The sequence below is a fragment of the Oncorhynchus mykiss genome, chromosome 29 (genome assembly GCF_057628025.1).
Source record: "Oncorhynchus mykiss isolate SJ-2025 chromosome 29, ASM5762802v1, whole genome shotgun sequence".
NCBI classification, from domain to species: domain Eukaryota; kingdom Metazoa; phylum Chordata; class Actinopteri; order Salmoniformes; family Salmonidae; genus Oncorhynchus; species Oncorhynchus mykiss.
Genome location: NC_143050.1, coordinates 21,186,657 through 21,207,631, shown reverse-complemented (window position 1 = coordinate 21,207,631; position 20,975 = coordinate 21,186,657). Strand labels below are relative to the sequence as shown.

General features: G+C 41.3%; 1 protein-coding gene across 3 annotated transcripts; it reads right to left on the bottom strand.

The window, feature by feature from the left end:
* Nucleotides 1-852: 852 nt before the first annotated feature.
* Nucleotides 853-20,819, bottom strand: LOC110509892 (stAR-related lipid transfer protein 7, mitochondrial). Of its 3 annotated transcripts, none has more exons than XM_090226791.1 (8): nt 20,507-20,819; nt 9,542-9,711; nt 7,457-7,506; nt 6,196-6,306; nt 5,798-5,880; nt 4,223-4,322; nt 4,026-4,110; nt 853-3,509 (listed from the first exon to the last, which is right to left on the bottom strand). In XM_090226791.1, the coding sequence occupies exons 2-8, from the start codon at nt 9,606-9,608 to the stop codon at nt 3,343-3,345; spliced, it is 663 nt and encodes a 220-aa protein (XP_090082917.1). In that variant the 5' UTR covers nt 9,609-9,711; nt 20,507-20,819; the 3' UTR covers nt 853-3,342. The 3 variants fall into 3 exon arrangements, with proteins under 3 accessions (XP_090082917.1, XP_021446757.1, XP_090082915.1); XM_021591082.3 differs by lacking the exon at nt 20,507-20,819 and adding an exon at nt 17,697-18,778; XM_090226789.1 differs by lacking the exon at nt 20,507-20,819 and adding an exon at nt 18,570-18,637.
* Between the last annotated feature and the right edge of the window lie 156 nt (nt 20,820-20,975).

The following is a 20,975-nucleotide window of genomic DNA, read 5'->3' as shown; positions in this document are numbered from 1 at the left end:
CAGCAGCAACCTTGTCCAAGTGCTTAGCCTGCTTGATAAGCACATCAGGTGCTGCCAGTTAGGGTGATCGTCTGTCAGTGTCCAAGCAGTGAGGCTGCTGGTTTGTTTGGTACCCCCCAAGATTATCATTAAGCTTGGGGCCCTTGGTCTGAACCCCACCCTGTGCAACTTGGTCCTTGACTTCCTGATTGGCCGCCACCAGGTGGTGAAGGTAGGAAACAGCACCTCCACAATACTGAACACAGGGGCCCCACATGGGTGCGTGCTCAGCCCCCTCCTGTCCTCGCTGTTCACCCATGACTGCGTGGCCACGCAAACCTCCAATTCAATCAAGTTTGCAGACGACACAACAGTGGTGGACGTGTAGCCTGATTACCAACAATGACGAGACAGCCTATAGGGATGAGGAAATTCATTAGAATTTGACAAATTATGTCTGTGCGCAACGCTTCTAAAAATGAATCTTTCACTCAGCTCTTCACGTGCACACAGGCATAAAAAGGTCAAATTTAAATGACACAAAATTCTACTGAAGTGAGACTTTGTCCTTGGGTTTCTTGGCTATTTACATTATTTTGTTCAGAAGCTGGGTCAATCTCACAGGCACAAACATGACCTGAGTTGCATTACCACGGTTACCTTAAAAAGTGGCAGGTGAACATTGGGTCTCTTTTGTGCTATTTTGGTAATGAAATGAACAATATACCACATTACTACTAGTAATGTTTTTGCCTTTAAAAAATCTGAGTGACTAGTGGATCAAACAGTACATTTAATGTCCTGGTTCATAACCCATCAGTAACCCACCATTTCACTAGTTATAGTGTAACCAAAGATTAAGGCAACATACAGTATACTTCAAATTGGTTTATTGAATCATATTAGTTGCTCCATTTCAACATGGAATCATACAATGACAACTAAATTCTTGCCAGGTTCCATATATTTTCCCAATTCTTTTCAATCAATATATTTTACACAATTTCTAAAGGAATTAACTTCTGGAAATGATATCCAAGGTGTTAAACTGCATTTTGAAAAAAAATATATAAACAGTATATTGAACACACAATTGTAGTCTAGAAAGGGATAGCACACCAAAGCGTTACAATCGCCAGATTTACATTCTCAAACATTGCATACAGTAGTTCAATATAGAAGTTTTATGCTCTGCATACACATAGCTCTGACCATCACTAAACAAAAGCTCAACTAATTCATTTCCTCTCACATGTACAATATATCAAAACACACCATATGCTGACAATCATACTGTGGACAGTAAAACAATTTCTTCACCACAAAGATAAGAGTAGGTAAACGATCTTTTGTTATTTCAGACTTCATGGGAGTAAGTTATCTTAAAGGCCCAGTGGAGTCAAGTGTGTTTTATAGCATACAGTACAGCAGCTGATGAAACTAGCAAATGTAAAAATGTAAAATTAAATGTAAAAACACGAGTTATTTCCTGATAGTTGCTGGTTGAAAATACAATCTACACAGGGCCTTCTAATCAGGTTTGCGCGAGTGTCAGCTTTCCTTAGTGAGATCACCATGCGGTAAATTGGTTAGGAACTCTTGTTATGCATGTGTCTGCCAATAGCAGCTAGACCACTCCCAGATAGTCCCAGCTAAATTCTGAGGTTTTTTTTGCCCATTTTAAAATAATCTATTATAGTAAGGTACAGTTGTTACCCAGAAATGATTTGATATTACAAAAGTGCCCCTTGGCATTTGAATGCATTTGAATGTATTGAACTATGGTATCTTTTCAATGCAACTTCAATTAATTTTTACATTCCTATCTCAGTATTTGTGACCTACCAACAATCCGTTTTCATGGAACTGTAGTCATGCATATATACTGGTACCATAAATGAATGAATCTTTGCCTGGAAAATTCTCTGTTATACCAATATCAGTAACAGGGGAAAAAAATGACATACAGAAAAAGGTGCTCCTTCAATTGTACCAGATTGTCAGGCTGAGCAGAGAATTCACACATGCCCCTTACTCCAGTGAGTCAAACAGTTAATAAGATTAGGTCTAAGTAGTTTGCAGAACCATTTACATATCAAGAATGAAGAAAAAAAATATATAAAATGCAATAAAGATTACACATACACGCATGATTTTACTAAACCCTTGCCTTCCAAAGCCCATCAGTAATATAACAATTGATGCACTACTTTCACTGTTAAGGTACAGTAAGAGTTTAGCAAACAAACATATTCCTCGGTAGCGCAATCTAGCGAGCAGTCGGTTTTAATCACGTCTGTTCCATAACTTTGAACTTAGTTCTCAGTAAGAAACAGTATTTCAGTCATATCCATTCAATTGAAATACAGATAGTTTGGTGGCACAAGAAAACACACTTTTTTTATTACATTTTTTTTTTTTTTATATATCGTTTTTTTGATTAGGGCATTTTAACATGGACGGGAACTGCAATGCAAGTGAAATAAAAAAAACATCAAGCATTTGTACCATAGTTACTGAGGACTTTTGCAGTTACCATAAGACACCTTGTGGACAGGAAGACACTGGTAATCTTCAGAAGGCTGTTAGAAGTGTCGTGACCTGGCAGTTTAAAACACAGACAAGGCATGACAGACAAAAAAAAAGGTTAGAACCTCAGTTCTGCAGAGAGCAAAACATCAATCCCAAAATGTGAAAGACCAAAAGAGCCCATAAATCCACTTGTCTGTGGAAGTCAATATGCCAGGGCATTCAGCTCCAAAGCGTGTTCCTCATGTTCCTGATATCACAGCAGGTTTAATTATTGATGTTCTTCTTTCTCTGTTGTATGAAATAACTATAGGTATGTATTTATGTAGCGAAGCCTTTACAGTGAGATATTTAAGTGCTGATGTGACCAGATGAGGGATCCAAACAAAGTGGCTGGAAGAAACTAGTAGACATGGTGGATGGAGGGAGAAAATGCTTTGGCAACATCTCTATAGGGGTAGTATTTTTTTTTTAGCTGTCTCACTAGTTGGTGAAGCAGCTAGTTAGCAAAATGAGGCATGAGGATGTTGGCTGTCTAGTACAAGTGTAGCAAAGGCAGGAAGTCCCAGTGAAAATCCTCCTGGCAGCAAAAGCGGAGTCCTTTCTCCGAAGGGCTCAACTGCTTGTTGGTACAGTCCATGCTGTTCATTACAATTCTGTTATCAATAACCAGTCTGTGGAACAAGTACTGAATATCTTCAACAAAAGTATATTCCAGTTTCCTTATATCCCATCCACCCCGTATCCAAAAGCTTGTGAGTTTGGAGGGTTCTTGTATGTGAGCAGGTGCAGGTTAAATCAAACTCCCCACCACTGCTAAAAAGACATGGTCCCTTAAGCGTAGATTTGCCCAGGGCGAGTGTTGTCCCCAAGGCGGTCCTGGCTGGGCTGGTGCTTGGTGTCATTGGACTTTATGACACTGGCATAGTCGTAGATCCCTACCTCCAGGTTCTTAGCCCTAAGGGCTGCCGTATGTAGTTTCTCCAGAAAGTCAGGCATACCTATGAGGGAGGAGAGCGACAGTTGATAACCAGGACTAAAGGATAACATACCGTATGGAAAACCATCATCTGATAAGAGACTGTAGATCATAATGACCTATTTATATATCTTTTTTTAAAGAAAAAAGGGTTTGATTGAATAGGCCCCAAGGTGACTTTCCATCCAGATAAAAGTAAATCAGACCAAGAAACAAAGCACGGAGCTACAATACCAGCAGATTCAGCTTGTTGGGCATGTTGAATCCGCCAATTACTGTACCCCAGCTACCTCAAGCTAAAAATAAAATGATCCCTGGCCCATTGAGTTAGGTCTCAATAATTGTGCATAGTCAGTGGCTGCATTTGATGGAATGATCAGGATTTGACTTACTTTTATGCCCTACTGCCCTTCAGTGAAGCAATTTTATGTCTATTCAGATAAATATATATTTTTATTGTTGATATTCCAACAATGACTACATCCAGTTTACACCTGGGGATAATCATTAAGCTCCGTGAAAAGAAAAGAGAGCTCACCACTAGACACCATCCAGCTCACACAGTAGCGGGGAAAGGCGGTCTGAGGGTCGTCGCTGTAGGTCAGAAGGTAGTCAAAGCCATTCTGTGGGACAGGACGACATAAGGTCAGATACTGTAATTCAACATGCACACACATATAACTAAATATTGCCCAATTATGACATTATCTATGTTTTATGATAAACTCTTTTCACCTCATCAAAGGTCTTGTGAGGTCGGATGACCATCTTGGACTGGTATGAGTGGACTCTGACGTAGTCCTGAGTTTCCGGGACTCCAGGATGTTGAACCGCTCTAAAATGGGAGATAAATAAATAGTATTCCAAGCATAAAAAAATAAATTTATACAAAAAGTAGCGCTGGGCAATATGGCCAAAATATATCATGGTATTTTTCAAATTTGACAGTATTTTGTTTTTGAAAAATTAAAAGTTGTACATTTGCTTTAGGAGCAGTTTGTGACCCTATGGTGGCAACATACCATCAAAGTGAGTTCAATGGGTCTTTCTCCATTCTGATTGTTTTATACTGTTCAGTTCAACCCAAGCAGTATTTTGATGTTTAAATGAAAAAACGTACCCAATTGAAACTGCCTATTTCTCAGGCCCAGAATCTAGAATATGCATATAATTGTCAGATTAGGATAGAAAACACTCAAGTTTCCAAAACTGTCAAAATATTGTCTGTGAATATAACAGAACTGATATTGCAGGTGAAAACCTGAGGAAAATCCAACCCGGAAGTGCTGCTTTTCCTGAAAGCTCTCTGTTCCATAGCCTGCCTTCGCTCCATTTAAAGGGATATCAACCAGATTCCTTTTCCTATGGCTTCCCCATGGTGTGAACAGTCTTTATATGGTATAAAGGGATATTTCAGGATTTTGTCAATGATTATATTCTTCCCCAGACGCCGATGAACTCGTGGATACCATTTTTATGTCTTTGCTTGCAGTTCAAAGGAAGTTGCTAACTAATGTTTGTGCAATTGCTAACTAGCATTAGCACAATGACTAGAAGTCTATAGTAACTGCTAGTATGCTAGTAGATGCCACAGACTGTCACTGCGCTAACGCTAGTTAGCATTGGCTCACAAACTACCTCACTACCTTCATACTGAATGCAAAGATAAAAATGAGTTAATCGGACTCTGGGGAAGTAGAAAAATAGCTTCATTGCCAAAATCCTGAACTATCCCTTTAACTAGCTCGCTACTTCTGTGCAAATGTTTTTTTCTTGTTATCTAAAGAAATGCTTGGGAATGTGTTTATGGTTGAAATTTCTGTATGTTTTCCAAGCTAACCAATTGAGAAAATGTAGAATGCCATCGCTGAATGACTCTAGATTCTACTCAATTTCACACAGATTTTAAAATCAGAACAGAACTTCCATTTAGCTACTGTTTTTGTTATAGTTCTCAGGCCAAAAGATTTAAGCAAATTATCCCCATTCGCTAGTAGGTAGAAGCTTGACTAGTTCATTTTGAAGAACAGATGAGAAGAAGCCTAGGCTAAATTTAATAGCTAGCTGAATGCCATTTTACATTAACCTGGCTGATGTTACTGGAGTTTTCCTCCCTTATAATCAAAATATATTATACCTACAACCCAATATGGTTTAAAATGGAAACCTCTTTAATTAGGGTCATATTTGAACAATCACAAATGTGATTAATCTTAGTTACCAACAGAAAACCATACGATTAACTTAAATATTTTTATCGCTTTTAACAGCGTTCATTTCAATATAACTACTTGACATGAAGTCACTCACCTGGAGATCAGGACCATCAGATTATTCTCCACATCAACATCATAGCGACGCACATAAACATAGTCTCGTGAGTACATGGGATACTGTGGGAAGATAATACAACAAATCAAAAATCAAAAAATGTAGGATAACTTATTGTTGTCATCTGTGGACTATGACACAGCCCTTATTTCAGGGAAACATTGTTTTCTTCCATAAAATACAACACTGTATGCTTGCATATCTGTAATAATCAAATCGAGAACACATGAACAAGGCAAAAACATGCAGAACTCAGTCTAGAAATGTTACAATGTAACAGAGAAACCACTGAGGAAATGAAAGCATAACGCAAGTGCATGACTTTGATAAGCACAAGTTCTGCATTTCTAGTGTGTGAGTTGGCAGGGGGAACTTACAGGGAAATGCGTGGCCCAGTGTACAACCTCTGAGCCTGTGTTGACGTCCCTGTCCACCACCTCCAGCTTAAGAACAAGAGCATCCCACTTTTTCCTGTACTCAGTGTCCAACTGTGGCAAAGGGCAGTGCGTGAGACGAGAGGAACAGAGGCTTAAATTTAGCACACACATACAACACGTAGAGCTACATATCTCCACACAAACCTTACACTCCAACAAGGGCATTTGGGTAGACAGACACGTACGGCAATAAGCACACAGACACACAAAGGGAGTGTTTGAACATACAGGACTTCAAGTGCTGAATGTACACACAAGCCACTTGAACATTTTCTACTGAATCATTTCTTAACAGGTTCATTAGTTCATTAGCAGGTTCATTAACAGGTTCATGGTTTCCATCCAATTGGCGACAGACTTTCATGTGAATATTCTAAAATCCACACAACAATATAAACATTTCCCCCACAGAGATGCTTTTCCGCTAAATTGACTTGTTGGGGATAAAACGCTGTGTGTGACATAGCGCACATAAATACAATTTTCACTTACATTTCCATGAATAATACAAATTAAATTAGTTTCCATTGCCTTTAACACTGATGGTTTGCTCACACATTGTTTTTTGCGTTATATAGAGAGTTCGCCCACTCTGTTATTGGCATATGCACTCTAGCCAACAGCTTGCAGATACAGTGAGATTATTATGGACAAAAGAGCGATATTATTTATATTTGTCAAATGGCAGCCAAGCATCAATGATCCTGTCACCAGAATAAGACCTTTCATATTTATTGGAAAGAAGCATCAAGCTCATAACCTTGAACTTTCACCACCCTGTGAAGTTCATAACTTATTTAATCTGTACCCTACCAAACCACATTCTTTTCTGACAAGTTGTAGTGAGAGGACCACAATACATGTCACCAAGTTCACTTCGATATGATGGTTATTATATCAATATTGGCGCATAAAAGCATTTCTCGCATAATATTTATTTTACCGACATCCAAAGTATCCCACCTTGTCTAGCGTACTTTGTATTGTCGACATTTGGAAAGTTTACCGACAAATGTTCTGTTTTCATCAGGCGCGTCATCACATTTCTTTAAATACGACATCTACTACACTCGTATAAAAAGTTGCGATGGAAACTTGGTTAGTGAAGGTACAAGTTCTCTTGCACACATTTTTTAAACATTAAAAATTTAACTATTATACCAAGTCAAGACAGTTCGCATAAAATAAACATGCTTAGTACCTGAACATTGAAGAACTGTCTGGGGGTGACATCGTTGTAAGAACCCAAAACTGTGAAAAGATTAGAGGGAAAAGGGTGTTGAGTGTTAATAATGACGCTCAGACATGTAGATGATGATCATGGCAATAAGAAGAGGGAAAAGAGTGCAAATGTACATCAAAAAGGTTGATGAAATTATGACATGCCAGATAGAAAAGGTACCGGGCATTCGGAAAGTATTCAGACCCCTTGACTTCACATTTTGTTAAGTTAAAGCCTTATTCTAAAATGTATTATATCTACACACAATAGCCTATAATGACAAAGCAAAAATAAGTTTAGAATTTTTTGAGAACATATATATAAAAACAAATCTTATTTACCCACGTATTCAGACCCTTTACTCAGTACTTTGTTGAAACACCGTTGGCAGCGATTACAGCCTCGAGTCTTCTTTGGTATGACGCTACAAGCTTGGCTCACCTGTATCTGGGTTTCTCCCATTCTCTCTGCAGATCCTCTCAAGCTCGGTCAGGTTGGATGGGGAGTGACGCTGCACAGGTATTTTCAGGACTCTCCAGAGATGTTCGATCGGGATCAAGTCCGGCTCTGGCTGGGCCACTCAAGGACATTGAGACTTGTACCGAAGCCACTCCTGTGTTGTCTAGGCTGTTTGCTTAGGGTCGTTGTCCTGTTGGAAGGTGAACCTTCATCTTGAGTGCTCTGGAGCAGGTTATCATCAAGGATCTCTGTACTTTGCCTCAATCCTGACTAGTCTCCCAGTCCCTGCCGCTGAAAGACATCCCCACAACATGCTGCCACCACCATGCTTCACTGTAGGGATGGTGCCAGGTTCCCGCCAGACGTGACGCTTGGCATTAAGGCCAAAGAGTTCATTCTTGGTTTAATCAGGCCAGAGAACCTTGATTCTCAAGGTCTAAGAGTTTCTAGGTGCCTTTTGACAAACTCCAAGCGGGCTGTCGTGTCTTTTACTGAGGAGTGGCTTCCTTCTGCCCACTCTACCATAAAGGCCTGATTGGTGGAGTGCTGCAGAGATGTTGTCCTTCTGGAAGGTCTCCCATCTCCACAGAGGAACTCTGGCGCTTTGACAGAGTGACCTTTGGGTTCTTGGTCACCTCCCTGACCAAGGCCCTTCTCCCCTGTGTAAGGACTGACGCCAGAGATCAGAAGCAGGTACGGGGAGTCAACATTTAATAAGGAACAGACATGAAACAAGACAGGCACAGCGTCAGCACACAGGCAAAACAACGACATTCTTCAATCACTGCAGCAGCAGGGAACAGAGATGGGGAACTGACAAATATAGTGGAAGTAATAATCAGATGATTGAGTCCAGGTGATTCCAAACACTAGCTGACGCGCAAGCCGGGGAAAGGCAGGAGTACTGATGGTGGCAGGAGTGTGTAATGCTGGGGAGCCTGGCGGCTTCGAGCACCAGAGAGGGGGAGCAGGCGTGACACCCTGATTGCTCAGTTAGGCGTGGGTGGCCAGCTTTATGAAGAGTCTTGGCGGGAACAAACTTCTTCCATTTAAGAATGGGGGCCACCAGACCTTCAATGTTGCAGATACTTTCTGGTACCCTTCTCCAAATTTGTGCCTCGACACAATCCTGTCTCAGAGCTCTACGGACAATTCCTTCAACCTCATGGCTTGGTTTTTGCTCTGACATGTACTGTCAACTGTGGGACCTTATATTGACAGGTGTGTGCCTTTCCAAATCATGTCCAATCAATGGAAACAGGATGCCCCAGAGCTCAATTTGGAGTCTCATAGCAAAGGGTCTGAATACTTTTGTAAAGTTTTTTATTTATTTGCAAAAATATCTAAAAACCTGTCATTATGTTGTATTGTGTGTAGATTGGATTAAATAAACATTTCCTCATTTTAGATTAAGGCTGTAACAAAATGTGTAAAAAGTGAAGGGGTCTGAATACTCATTCTAAGTGTCAACAATCAATTACATTTATTTATAAAGCCCTTCTTACATCAGTTGATGTCACTACAGAAACCCAGCCTAAAACCCCAAACAGCAAGCAATGCAGGTGTAGAAGCACAACAAAGCTATAAGTGACAATGCAGGCTGACCTCTGTATTCCCACAAGTGGCTTCCCTCGATGGGCCGCCTCCAAACTTTGAAGTTATTCTTCTCCATGACAACCTCCCAGCCGGTCTCCACCTGCCCTGCAGCCTTCTCCTTTTCTGAAGATGCACTCAGATTCTTCACCTTCTCCAAAGCTTGGAGCTCTAGTCCACATCTGGGGAAGTGTGCAGTGATAGAGATCTTAACACGGTAATATCACAGTACCAAGATGTCATGATACCAACATTTTGGAATACCGTAGCACCATTTCATATGATACTGACTTTTTCCAGCCCTAGCGATCTAAAAAAAACTGCTACAAAATGTTTATAAATTCAGTTGAATTGAAGCAACAGCCACTAGTCTCTGGTATGCACAGGTCCAATCATTTTCACTTCCATGCTCACATCACGTGTAGCAGCTGTAATCAGCCAACATAACCCTCTACCAGCCCTCCCTCACATGCTTCTCTCCTTCTGCTCTTCATGCGCATCCTCAGTCAGTTAAAACAAAATATATACATTTAGCAGTGATGGAGAGCAGGGATGCAGACCCTGATGAGTCCGTTAGATTTGTACATTGGAGCAGCGAGCAAAGCGAGCAATGTTGATACATTGTATGATTTCAAATAGCCTGTTTTAACCAAGAGCACAGACCAGTCTGAGTTTGAAGTTCACTGTCATGCAGCCTCAGTGTCAGAGGGGTAAAATGGAGCACTGCTTGGCGACAGGCCTGCTTGCAGCTTCACAGCAAAGAAAACGGCTTGTCTCGAGCCTATATGATTTGTAAAAATGTGACCCATATTACTGGAGATACCTATTTTAAAATGGGATTCGTGCACATTTGATATAATTTTACAAACATGTCGCAGGCTGTTGTACTAATCCCGGGTTCGCTAATTATTGGTTTGATAAGACAGTTCGGTCATGTTACCTAGCTAGCTAACAACCTGGTAACTTGACAGTAGGTTTAGGCAAATGTAATTGGCACAGGAAGAAAGGAAAAGGGTATGCTACTCAAAAAGGTAGGAATCATACGCCAAATGTAAGCCTAAACTACAGTTGAAGTCGGAAGTTTACATTCTTAGGTTGGAGTCATTAAAACACATTTTTAAACCACTCCACAAATTTCTTGTTAACAAACTATAGTTTTGGCAAGTCGGTTAGGACATCTACTTTGTGCATGACAAGTAACTTTTCCAACAATTGTTTAAATCTAAAAGGACTTAGATCATGACAACAAGATTCTCTGGTCTGATGAAACCAAGATTGAACTATTTGTCCTGAATGCCAAGCATTACGTCTGGAGGCAACAGGCACCATCCCTATGGTGAAGCATGGTGGTGGCAGCATCATGCTGTGGGGATGTCGTTCAGCGGTAGGGACTGGGAGACTAGTCAGGCTCGAGGGAAAGATCAACGGAGTAAAGTACAGAGAGATCCTTGATGAAAACCTGCTCCAGAGCGCTCAGGACTTCAGACTGGGGCAAAGGGTCACCTTCCAACAGGACAACGACCCTAAGCACACAGCCAAGACAACGGAAGAGCGACTTCGGGACAAGTCTCAATGTCCTTGAGTGGTCCAGCCAGAGCCTGGACTTGAACCCGATCGAACATCTCTGTAGACCAGAAAATAGCTGTGCAGCGACACTCCCCATCCAACCTGACAGAGCCCGAGGGGATCTGCAGAGGGGAATGGGAGAAACTCCCCAAATACAGGTGTGCCAAGTTTGTAGCATCATATTCAAGAATACTCAAGGCTGTAATCGCTGCCAAAGGCACTTCAACAAAGTACTGAGTAAAGGGTCTGAATTCTTAGGTGAATGTGATATTTTAGTTTATCTTTCATAAATTTGCAAGTTCCAGACCCGTTTTTGCTGGACAGGGCATTCATGGCGCTCAAGGAACGTTTCACCTCTGGACCCATCCTCGTTCATCCTGATCCAACTCTTCCCTTTGTGATGGAGGTGGACACCTCGGACACCGGAGTGGTCCTTTCACAGCGGAACGAGGACAATAAGAAAACTGCACCCATGTGCCTTTCAAGGGTTTTTCTTAATTTTTACTATTTTCTACATTGTAGAATAGTAGTTTAGACATCAAAACAAGAAATAACACAAATGGAATCATTTAGTAACCAAAAGTGTTAAATCAACAAAAAAAAAATGTTTCCAGTTCAGGAAACTGGTTGAGAAAATGCCAAAAGTGTGCAAGCTGTCATCAAGGCAAAGGGTGGCTACTTTCAAGAAGCTCAAATATAAAATATATTTTGATTTGTTTAACACTTTTTTGGTTACTACATGATTCCATGTGTTATTTCATAGTTTTGATGTATTCACTATTATACTACAATGTAGAAAATAGTAAAAATAAAGAATAACCTGGAATGAGTAGGTGTGTACAAACTTTTGACTGGTACTGTATGCATGCATGCGTCTATATCTCAATCTAGAACAAGATTATCTATTTTGGATGCAATTTCAATGGAGTTGATGGAGCGATAGGAAGATTGCGAGAGAGTGCTTGCGCGTGCACTTATTTAAAGCAACGATATTCTTATAATAGGCTGTTTTATAAAAAAAATACTTTACAATTTTTACAAAAACAAGGTGACCTCCGAAAGCCAGATGGAGATGTGTAAATTAGAAGCGCATTCAGTCTTTATATTACTGTAATACAGGCTATGCTGCGGCAAATGTTGGCCTACCAGTCACAATAAAAAAAAGTTAACATGAGATAGGTCTACATGCAATGTGAACTGAGCTCCATACTGGGATGGGCGGTCTGTGCCCACCCTTCATCATGCAGAGGCCGTAGAGAAGCCAGAATTATATTATTGCATAAAATGTAACAGTTCCATTTCACACCATAATGTTCATATAAATAATGAATTAAAATTGACTGGTTTCTCAGTTATTTATCCGGGGAACAGGGAGTGGTTTGGGGCAGTAAATCTCAGTAACCAGGTTCCCACCCTTCAACCTTAGTATAAACTTAGAAAATACATTTATTGAAAACTTTTTTTTATTCTTTATTGAAAAGTTTAACGGTACTGAAAAACCATCTTGTGGCTATTTCCAAATACCCCGATATACAGCATATAAGGCATACTGCCCAAGCCTAGCTGGTAGGCTTGATCACCAATGATGAGAAATCCTATAGGGTGGTCAGAGGCCTGGCAGTGTGGTGCAAAGACAAAAACCTCTCCCTCAACGTCAAAAAAGACAAAAGATTGTGGCGAATAGGAGGGCCGAGAATGCCCCCCATTCACATCGACAGGGCTGTAGTGGAGCGGGTCAAGAGCTTAAGGTTTCTCGGGGTCCGCATCAATAAGGATCCATCATGTTCCAAAACACACCAACACAGTCGTGAAGAGGGCACGACAACAGCTCTACTCCCTCAGCAGGCTAAAAAGATTTGACATGGAGCCTCAGATCCTCAAAAAGTCCAACAGCTGCACCACTGTGAGCAGCTTGACTGGCTGCATCCCAGATTGGTATTGCAATTGCTTAGCATTCGACCGCCAGGCGCTACAGAGGGTAATGCGTACGGACTAGTAAATCACAGGGTCAAGCTCCCTGACATCCAGGATGTCTATACCAGGCGGTGACAGAGGAAGGCCCTAAAATGTGTCAAACACTCCAGCCACCCAAGTCATAAGCTGTGTTCGAATACTCATACTTAACCACACTAACCTTACTATTTCTGACGTGAATTTAGTATGTATTATGCTTATTGGTCATAGTTAGTATGCCAAAAGTTCCCAGATGTTGTACTAAATTAGCCAAAATACAAAGTATACAAGCAGTGGACAATATTTCCTTGCTTTTAGGGCAAGTAATGCAATTCAGAAAATGGGCGTGGCTTCACAACGTTTTCAGATTTTAAGAAAATAGTGGAAAATATGCAGCCGAAGTCCGACGAGAGCGTATACAAACGCATTGCTTTATGACAAATGTTAAGGAAATGTTGAGCAATGTATAGTCGTTGTGCGTCCACAATGGACATTGTTAATTCTGGCTATCTACTCCGATTTCAGACAGAGCCAGAGCGCAGAATACCTGATGAATTTACAAAAGCTAAAAACCCCATTGAATATATGGCCGGTGTCAGTAAACGTCTGCAAAAAAAGTGGAATTAAATTGTTGCCAGCAGCACAGTTACAATCACAAATGCTCTGGATAACATGAAAAGAGCCTAACCAGCTCTGCTAGGGCAATTAAAATGGTCAGATTGAGGCCTTCTCTCATTTGTGTCAGGAATTAGCTAGCAAGCTAGCCAACTAAGCTGTTAGCTTGGGTGCTTGACTGCAGAACGCTCGGCTCAACTCGACTCCTCGGCCAGAGCGTCCAGTGACGCGCTCCGAGAGCGAAACACTGAATTTATGAACGGAAAATCTGACAAACAACGGTCTGCAATTACGAACGCCCAGAGCGCACCCTGGCACTCTAGATTGAATTTACGAACACACCCCAAATCGTAAAATGTCTAGCTAGTAATTTGTTACGCTAACAAGCTAGCAAGAAGTTGCATTGCAACAGCATCAACTTCCGGTAGACAGCCGAAGCGCTAGTATGCTCAACTGAAAGGATACCATTTGTTTACAGTATACTAAAATGAACTAATAGTATGTAGTATATACTCATTAACAACACAGCTATAGACCGTTATCTCTGCTACCGCATGTCAAGCGGTGCCCAAGCACCAAGTCTGGGACCAAAAGGCTCCTGAACAGCTTCTACCCCCCAAACCATAAAACTGTCAGTAATCAAATGGCTACCCTGACTATTTGAATTGACCCCCTTTTTTTATTTGCACTGACGCTTGCACTGGCTCTATGAACACACTGGAATCTCCCCATACATACTACACCAACACACACATTTCAGAAAGTATTCACACCCCTTTACTTTTTCCAAATTGTTGGAAAAGCCTGATTTTAAAAAATGTATTGTCAATGGCCTACACACAATACTCCATCAATTAATCAACCCCTTTGTTATGGCAACACTAAATACGTTTAAGAGTAAACATTTGCTTAACAAGTCACAATAAGCTGCATGGACTGTGTGTAATAAGTGTTTAACATGATTTTTGAATGACTGCCTGATCTCTGTACCCCACAGACACAATTATCTATAAGGTCAAATTTCAAATACAGATTCAACCACAAGATCAGGGAGGATTTCCTATGCCTTGCAAAGAAGGGCACCTATTGATAGATGGGTAAAAAATAATTATATATACAGTGGGGAGAACAAGTATTTGATAACCTGCAAAATCGGCAGTGTTTCCTACTTACAAAGCATGTAGAGGTCTGTAATTTTTATCATAGGTACACTTCAACTGTGAGAGACGGAATCTAAAACAAAAATCCAGAAAACCACATTCTAGGCCACTCCAGGACCTTGAGATGCTTCTTATGGAGCCACTCCTTAGTTGCCCTGGCTGTGTGTTTCGGGTCGTTGTCATGCTGGAAGACCCAGCCACGACCCATCTTCAATGCTCTTACTGAGGGAAGGAGGTTGTTGGCCAAGATCTCGCGATACACAGCCCCATCCATCCTCCCCTCAATACGGTGCAGTCGTCCTGTCCCCTTTGCAGAAAAGCATCCCCAAAGAATGATGTTTCCACCTCCATGCTTCACGGTTGGGATGGTGTTCTTGGGGTTGTACTCATCCTTCTTCTTCCTCCAAACACAGCGAGTGGAGTTTAGACCAAAAAAGCTCTATTTTTGTCTCATCAGACCACATGACCTTCTCCCATTCCTCCTCTGGATCATCCAGATGGTCATTGGCAAACTTCAGACAGGCCTGGACATGCGCTGGCTTGAGCAGGGGGACCTTGCTTGCGCTGCAGAAGTTTAATCCATGACGGCGTAGTGTATTACTAACGGTTTTCTTTGAGACTGTGGTCCCAGCTCTCTTCAGGTCATTGACCAGGTCCTGCCGTGTAGTTCTGGGCTGATCCCTCACCTTCCTCATGATCATTGATGCCCCACGAGGTGAGATCTTGCATGGAGCCCCAGACCGAGGGTGATTGACCGTCATCTTGAACTTCTTCCATTTTCTAATAATTGCACCAACAGTTGTTGCCTTCTCACCAAGCTGCTTGCCTATTGTTATGTAGCCCATCCCAGCCTTGTGCTGGTCTACAATTTAACCCTGATGTCCTTACACAGCTCCCTGGTCTTGGCCATTGTGGAGAGATTGGAGTCTGTTTGATTGAGTGTGTGGACAGGTGTCTTTTATACAGGTAACGGGTTCAAACAGGTGCAGTTAATACAGGTAATGAGTGGAGAACAGGAGGGCTTCTTAAAGAAAAACTAACAGGTCTGTGAGAGCCGGAATTCTTACTGGTTGGTAGGTGATCAAATACTTATGTCATGCAATAAATAAAATGAAAATTAATTACTTAAAAATCATACAATGTGATTTTCTGGATTTTTGTTTTAGATTCCATCTCTCACAGTTGAAGTGTACCTATGATAAAAATTGCAGACCTCTACATGCTTTGTAAGTAGGAAAACCTGCAAAATCGGCAGTGTATCAAATACTTGTTCTCCCCACTGTGTGTGTGTGTATATATATATATATATATATAAACAGTTTTACGTTGGTAACCATATATATCCTTTCTCGTTCAGTTGCCGGATAGGAAGGAAACTGCTCAGAGATTTCACCATGAGGCCAATAGTAACTTTAAAACAGTTAAGCGTTTAATGGCTGTGATAGGGGAAAACTGAAGATGGCTCAACATTGTGGTTACTCCACAATACTAACCTCATTGACACAGTGAAAAGATAGCCGGTACTCAATAAAAAGACCCCAAAACATGCATTCTGTTTGTAATAAAGGCACTAAAGTAATACTGAAAAAAAAATGTGGCAAAGCAATTTACTTTTTGTCCTGAATACAAAGTGGTGTGTTCGGGGCAAAACCAATACAACACATTACTGAGTACCACTCTCCATATTTTCAAGCATCGTCGTGGCTGCATCATGTTATGGGCATGCTTGTAATTGTTAAAGGAGTGGGGAGTTTTTCAGGATAAAAATAAATATTGCAGAATGAACATGCATAATCCTAGAGGAAAACCTTGCTCAGTCTGCTTTCCACCAGACACTGGGAGATGAAGTCACCTTTCAGCAGGATAATAACCTAAAACAGGCCAAATCCACTGCAGTTGCTTACCAAGAAGAGAGTGAATGTTCCTGAGCATCTCATTTACAGATTTGACTTAAATCTACTTGAAAATCTATAGCAACACCTGAAAATGGTTGTCTAGCAATGATCAACAACACATTTGACAGTGCTTTTAGAATTTTGAAAATAAAAAAAAACAGCCAAATGTTGCACAATCCAGGTGTGGAAAGCACTTAGAGCCTTACTCAGAAAGACACGCTGTAATCAGTGCCAAAGGTGCTTATACAAAGTATTGACTCAGGGGTGTGAATACTTATGTAAATTAGATCTGTATTTAATATTCAACATGTTTTCACTTTGTCATTATGGAGTATTGTGTGTAGATGGGTGAGAAAACAATTGTATTTAATCCATTTTGAATTCCGGTTGTAACAAAATGTGGAATGAATCAAAAGAGTATGAATACTTTCAAGGTACCGTAAACTACATTTTAAAAATGTTTTATTTCACCTTTATTTAACCAGGTAGGCTAGTTGAGAACAAGTTCTCATTTGCAACTGCGACCTGGCCAAGATAAAGCATAGCAGTGTACACAGACAAAACAGTTACACATGGAGTAAACAATTAACAAGTCAATAACACAGTAGAAAAAAAATATGCTCACACATACACGCATATTGACGCCACTCACACGCTGCCCCTACGCTGTACGTTGACAGTACAATATGGACACAATGTTCACATGATAAACTGGGTGGTTCGAGCCCTGAATGTTAGTTGCCAGACTGCCGCAGGGGTATGACAAAACATGTATTTTTTACGTTGGTAACAAGTTTATAATAGCAATAAGGCACATCGGGGGTTTGTGGTATATCGCCAATATACCACGGCTAAGGTCTGTATCCAGGCACTCCGCGTTGCGTCGCCTTTAAGAGCTGCCCTTGCAGTGATATATTTTCCATATACCACCATATACCACTTTGGCCTTATTGCTTAATTTTAAGTAACAGCTTGTACCTGTGTAGTTCGTCATCTCGAACCTTCTCGTCCTCCCACATAAATACACCAGCCAGTGCAGCCATAAGCTTCCCCGTGGAGGCGTGCTTGCTCTGGAGTCGACGCCATATGCTTCCTACGAGAGTCCACCTGGTACGCTCCGAGTACAAGTTTGAGTAGAGCTCTCCAATCTGATGAGCGCGTCGAAGCCTCTGGCCGGTCACAAAGCTACAATGGTTGGCAAAAATTGACAGCAGGCCTTGCTTCTTCTTGTCAGATCTCGCTTTTTCACTCGTGCCCATCCCCGATCTCTGGAGCCATGACAACAACAGGCCAATGCGTCGTCCCATCCATGAGGTGGTTACGGATTTGCCCTTGCCAATTCCCTGTCCCAGTGCATTACTGCTTTGAAACCTAACAGCACATACACTGATTTCACATAACGCTATAGGCCGCCGTTGTATAGACTGAAACATGCTGCAGGTTGTGCAAGTTAAACAACTAGAAGTGGCCGCTATTTAAAGCAAGTGGTTGAATTGGAACACTCGTTACCAACAATGTCACGTTTTGACACTGTCAATATTGACGGCAAACTACGAATAATTTACATTACTATAAGAAGCAAACCACACTGCCAAATATGCAGCTTGTGCCAACGTTAGCTGGTTATACAGCTATGTTGTTCCTTTACAGGCCTAACAAAGTATCAAGGTCCCATGCTCTTAGTAAACTTATGACGTTTGTCTAGCTAACGTAAACTGCACGAGCCAAGCACTATCTACCATGGAACCGATTACCTTTGCACAGCGGGCAGATTACGTACAGTTTTTTGAATAGTTGTATAAACCACTACTACTTTTAATTGTGCGCAATTCGGTTAAATTACTAGCTCACCAATTTCACGTTTTACTTGCACATCGCAGTCAGCCGACCTGATCCCTACCTTCCACGCCCCTCGAGAGGACCCTCCTTATTTGGATAACACAATTATTATTGGTCATTCGTCGTTGGGGTGCAATTTTCATTGGCAGTAGTTGGTGTCAATATTTTGATTAGCAACTAGCAGGTTAAGTTGTGATCCTGACGTCATTCTGCCTTGAAGGACCACGATAAAGGTGAAAAGGAGTCTATGCAAATGCACAGTTGCATTAGCAAGGTAATCAGAAATAATGCTAAACGAAAAAAAATACAGTTGAATCATTAAACAAATACGGTCAATGAAAGCGAAATGTAATATGGACAGCGTTTTATATTTGCAGTCAACGATAGATCAAATTGAAACGACAGCCATTGTCCGCCAGGTGGAGCAGTAGATTTCACGCTACTGCTCTTATGCAATGATGTACAGGGCTTTGTCCATACTGAAGATTCGCCTCTCCTCTCCTGACATTCAAAAGAGAATACGTATAGGTTTCCGTTAATTGTATACCTCAGTGCTAGGTTCTTATATCATACTTTCATACTTAGTGAAAAGGGATGAACAGCTGTCCATGAAATGAAAGTAGCTAAACCACACTACAAAGGAAAGTAGCTGACTACTTTGAAACTACTTAGGTGGCTAAGCATAATAATTGTTCAGTTTTTAATAAAAGCACCAAATGTGGCACAGATAGATTTGTGTATAATGAAAAGATTTAGATGTAAACAGGATAGTTCACCCAAATTCCAAGAGGACATATTGGTTTCCTTACCCTTTAAGCAGTCTATGGACAAAGTATTGCAATGAAACAGGCAGTGAGCAGGCCTCGAACCCTCAACCTTCTAGCCCAAAGTCTAGCGCACTATCGACTGTGCCCCAAACACATGCTTGAGCAGCAGAGTCAATATCTGTGCTTATAAACCCAGGGTCGTTACATTACTCCCTCCTTTCAAAGAGCTTGTCCTCCTACTAGCTTGCGACCCAACGTCTTATCGGAACACGCTCACTGGCCAAGCACACGCACTGTAATGGACGCAAGGTCCGATCCCACTTCTGACACCAATGTAATGAAACGGGCAGGGAGTGTAGTAGGATGTCCCTTGGGGGTATCCGTACCTATGTAGGACATGCGAGGGTTAGGTTAATAAACAGTCTGGAGCTAGAACCTCGTTGTCGCGCGTCCTTATTTTAGATCATACTACATGGTGTCAGAAGTGGTTTTAAAATTCACATATATGTGAAGGAAGTACCAAGTAAATCATACATTCAGGCTGTTTCAAAGCAGGGAGGGCACAGTGTTGGAGATAAAACAGCGCATATCATTATTTTGCTAGCTAACGAGCAAGGACTAAGTTACTGCTAAGCAACATGTTGCAAGAGGAAGAAGCTGGCGGGATTTCAGGGTTTGCGACTCCAAGTTCAACGGGCTCTGGCGCAAACACGGACAGGACAGTGGCTAGTGCTGACGGATTTCGCATTAGTCACCCTGAGAATTTTGTTTGTATGGACATTCAAAATTGGCCGAAATGGATCAGGCGCTTTGAAAGGTACAGGGTAGCATCAGGCTTAAACGTGAAAAATTAGGCATTTCAAGTTAATACACTGATGAAGCCGAGGATATATTAAACGCTTCAACGTTGACTGAGGAAGAGAAACTTAACTACAGTGCCGTTAAAGACTGTTTTGAAACGCATTTTGTAGGGAGACACAACATTATTTTTGAGAGAGCTAGGTTTAATATGCGCAAACAGGAGCAGGGTGAAACCACCGACAGTTTTATCACAGCTGTTCACAAACTAGCAGAACATTGTCAGTTTGGTGCGCTCAGGGAAAAGCTGATCCGAGATCGGATTGTAGTCGGAATAAGAAATGTATCACTTTCTGAAAAGTTACAGTTGGATTCCCAGCTTACCTTGTCCAAAGCTATAAACCAGGATAGGCAGAGTGAGACAGTAAAAAGGCAGCAGACGATACTGCGCGACAGCAGCTCCTTGCAGAACGAAGAGAGTGGGGAAATACATGCATTTTCATACAGAGCTAAAAAAAAACAGAGGGGAACACAGAACAGAGACAGACGTGGAGAAAACAATCACAGACAGCACCAGTAGCTAATTCAAGTGTTTGTCTCAAATATGGGAAATCCCCTTTCCACAGATGGAAAGATTGCCCAGCAAAGGATGCGGAATGCAGGAAATGTCACAGGAGAGGACACTTTTCAGCTGTCTGTCGATTAAAGCAAATGCATGAGGCTTCAGAGGAGGTACAGCAGGGTAGCATCTTTCTGCGAGAAGTAAAGGGAAACAATACTGGCTGGCATTCAGACATTAAACTCAATGGGGAGGTTGTGTCATTTAAACTAGACACTGGGGCAGCAGTGACAG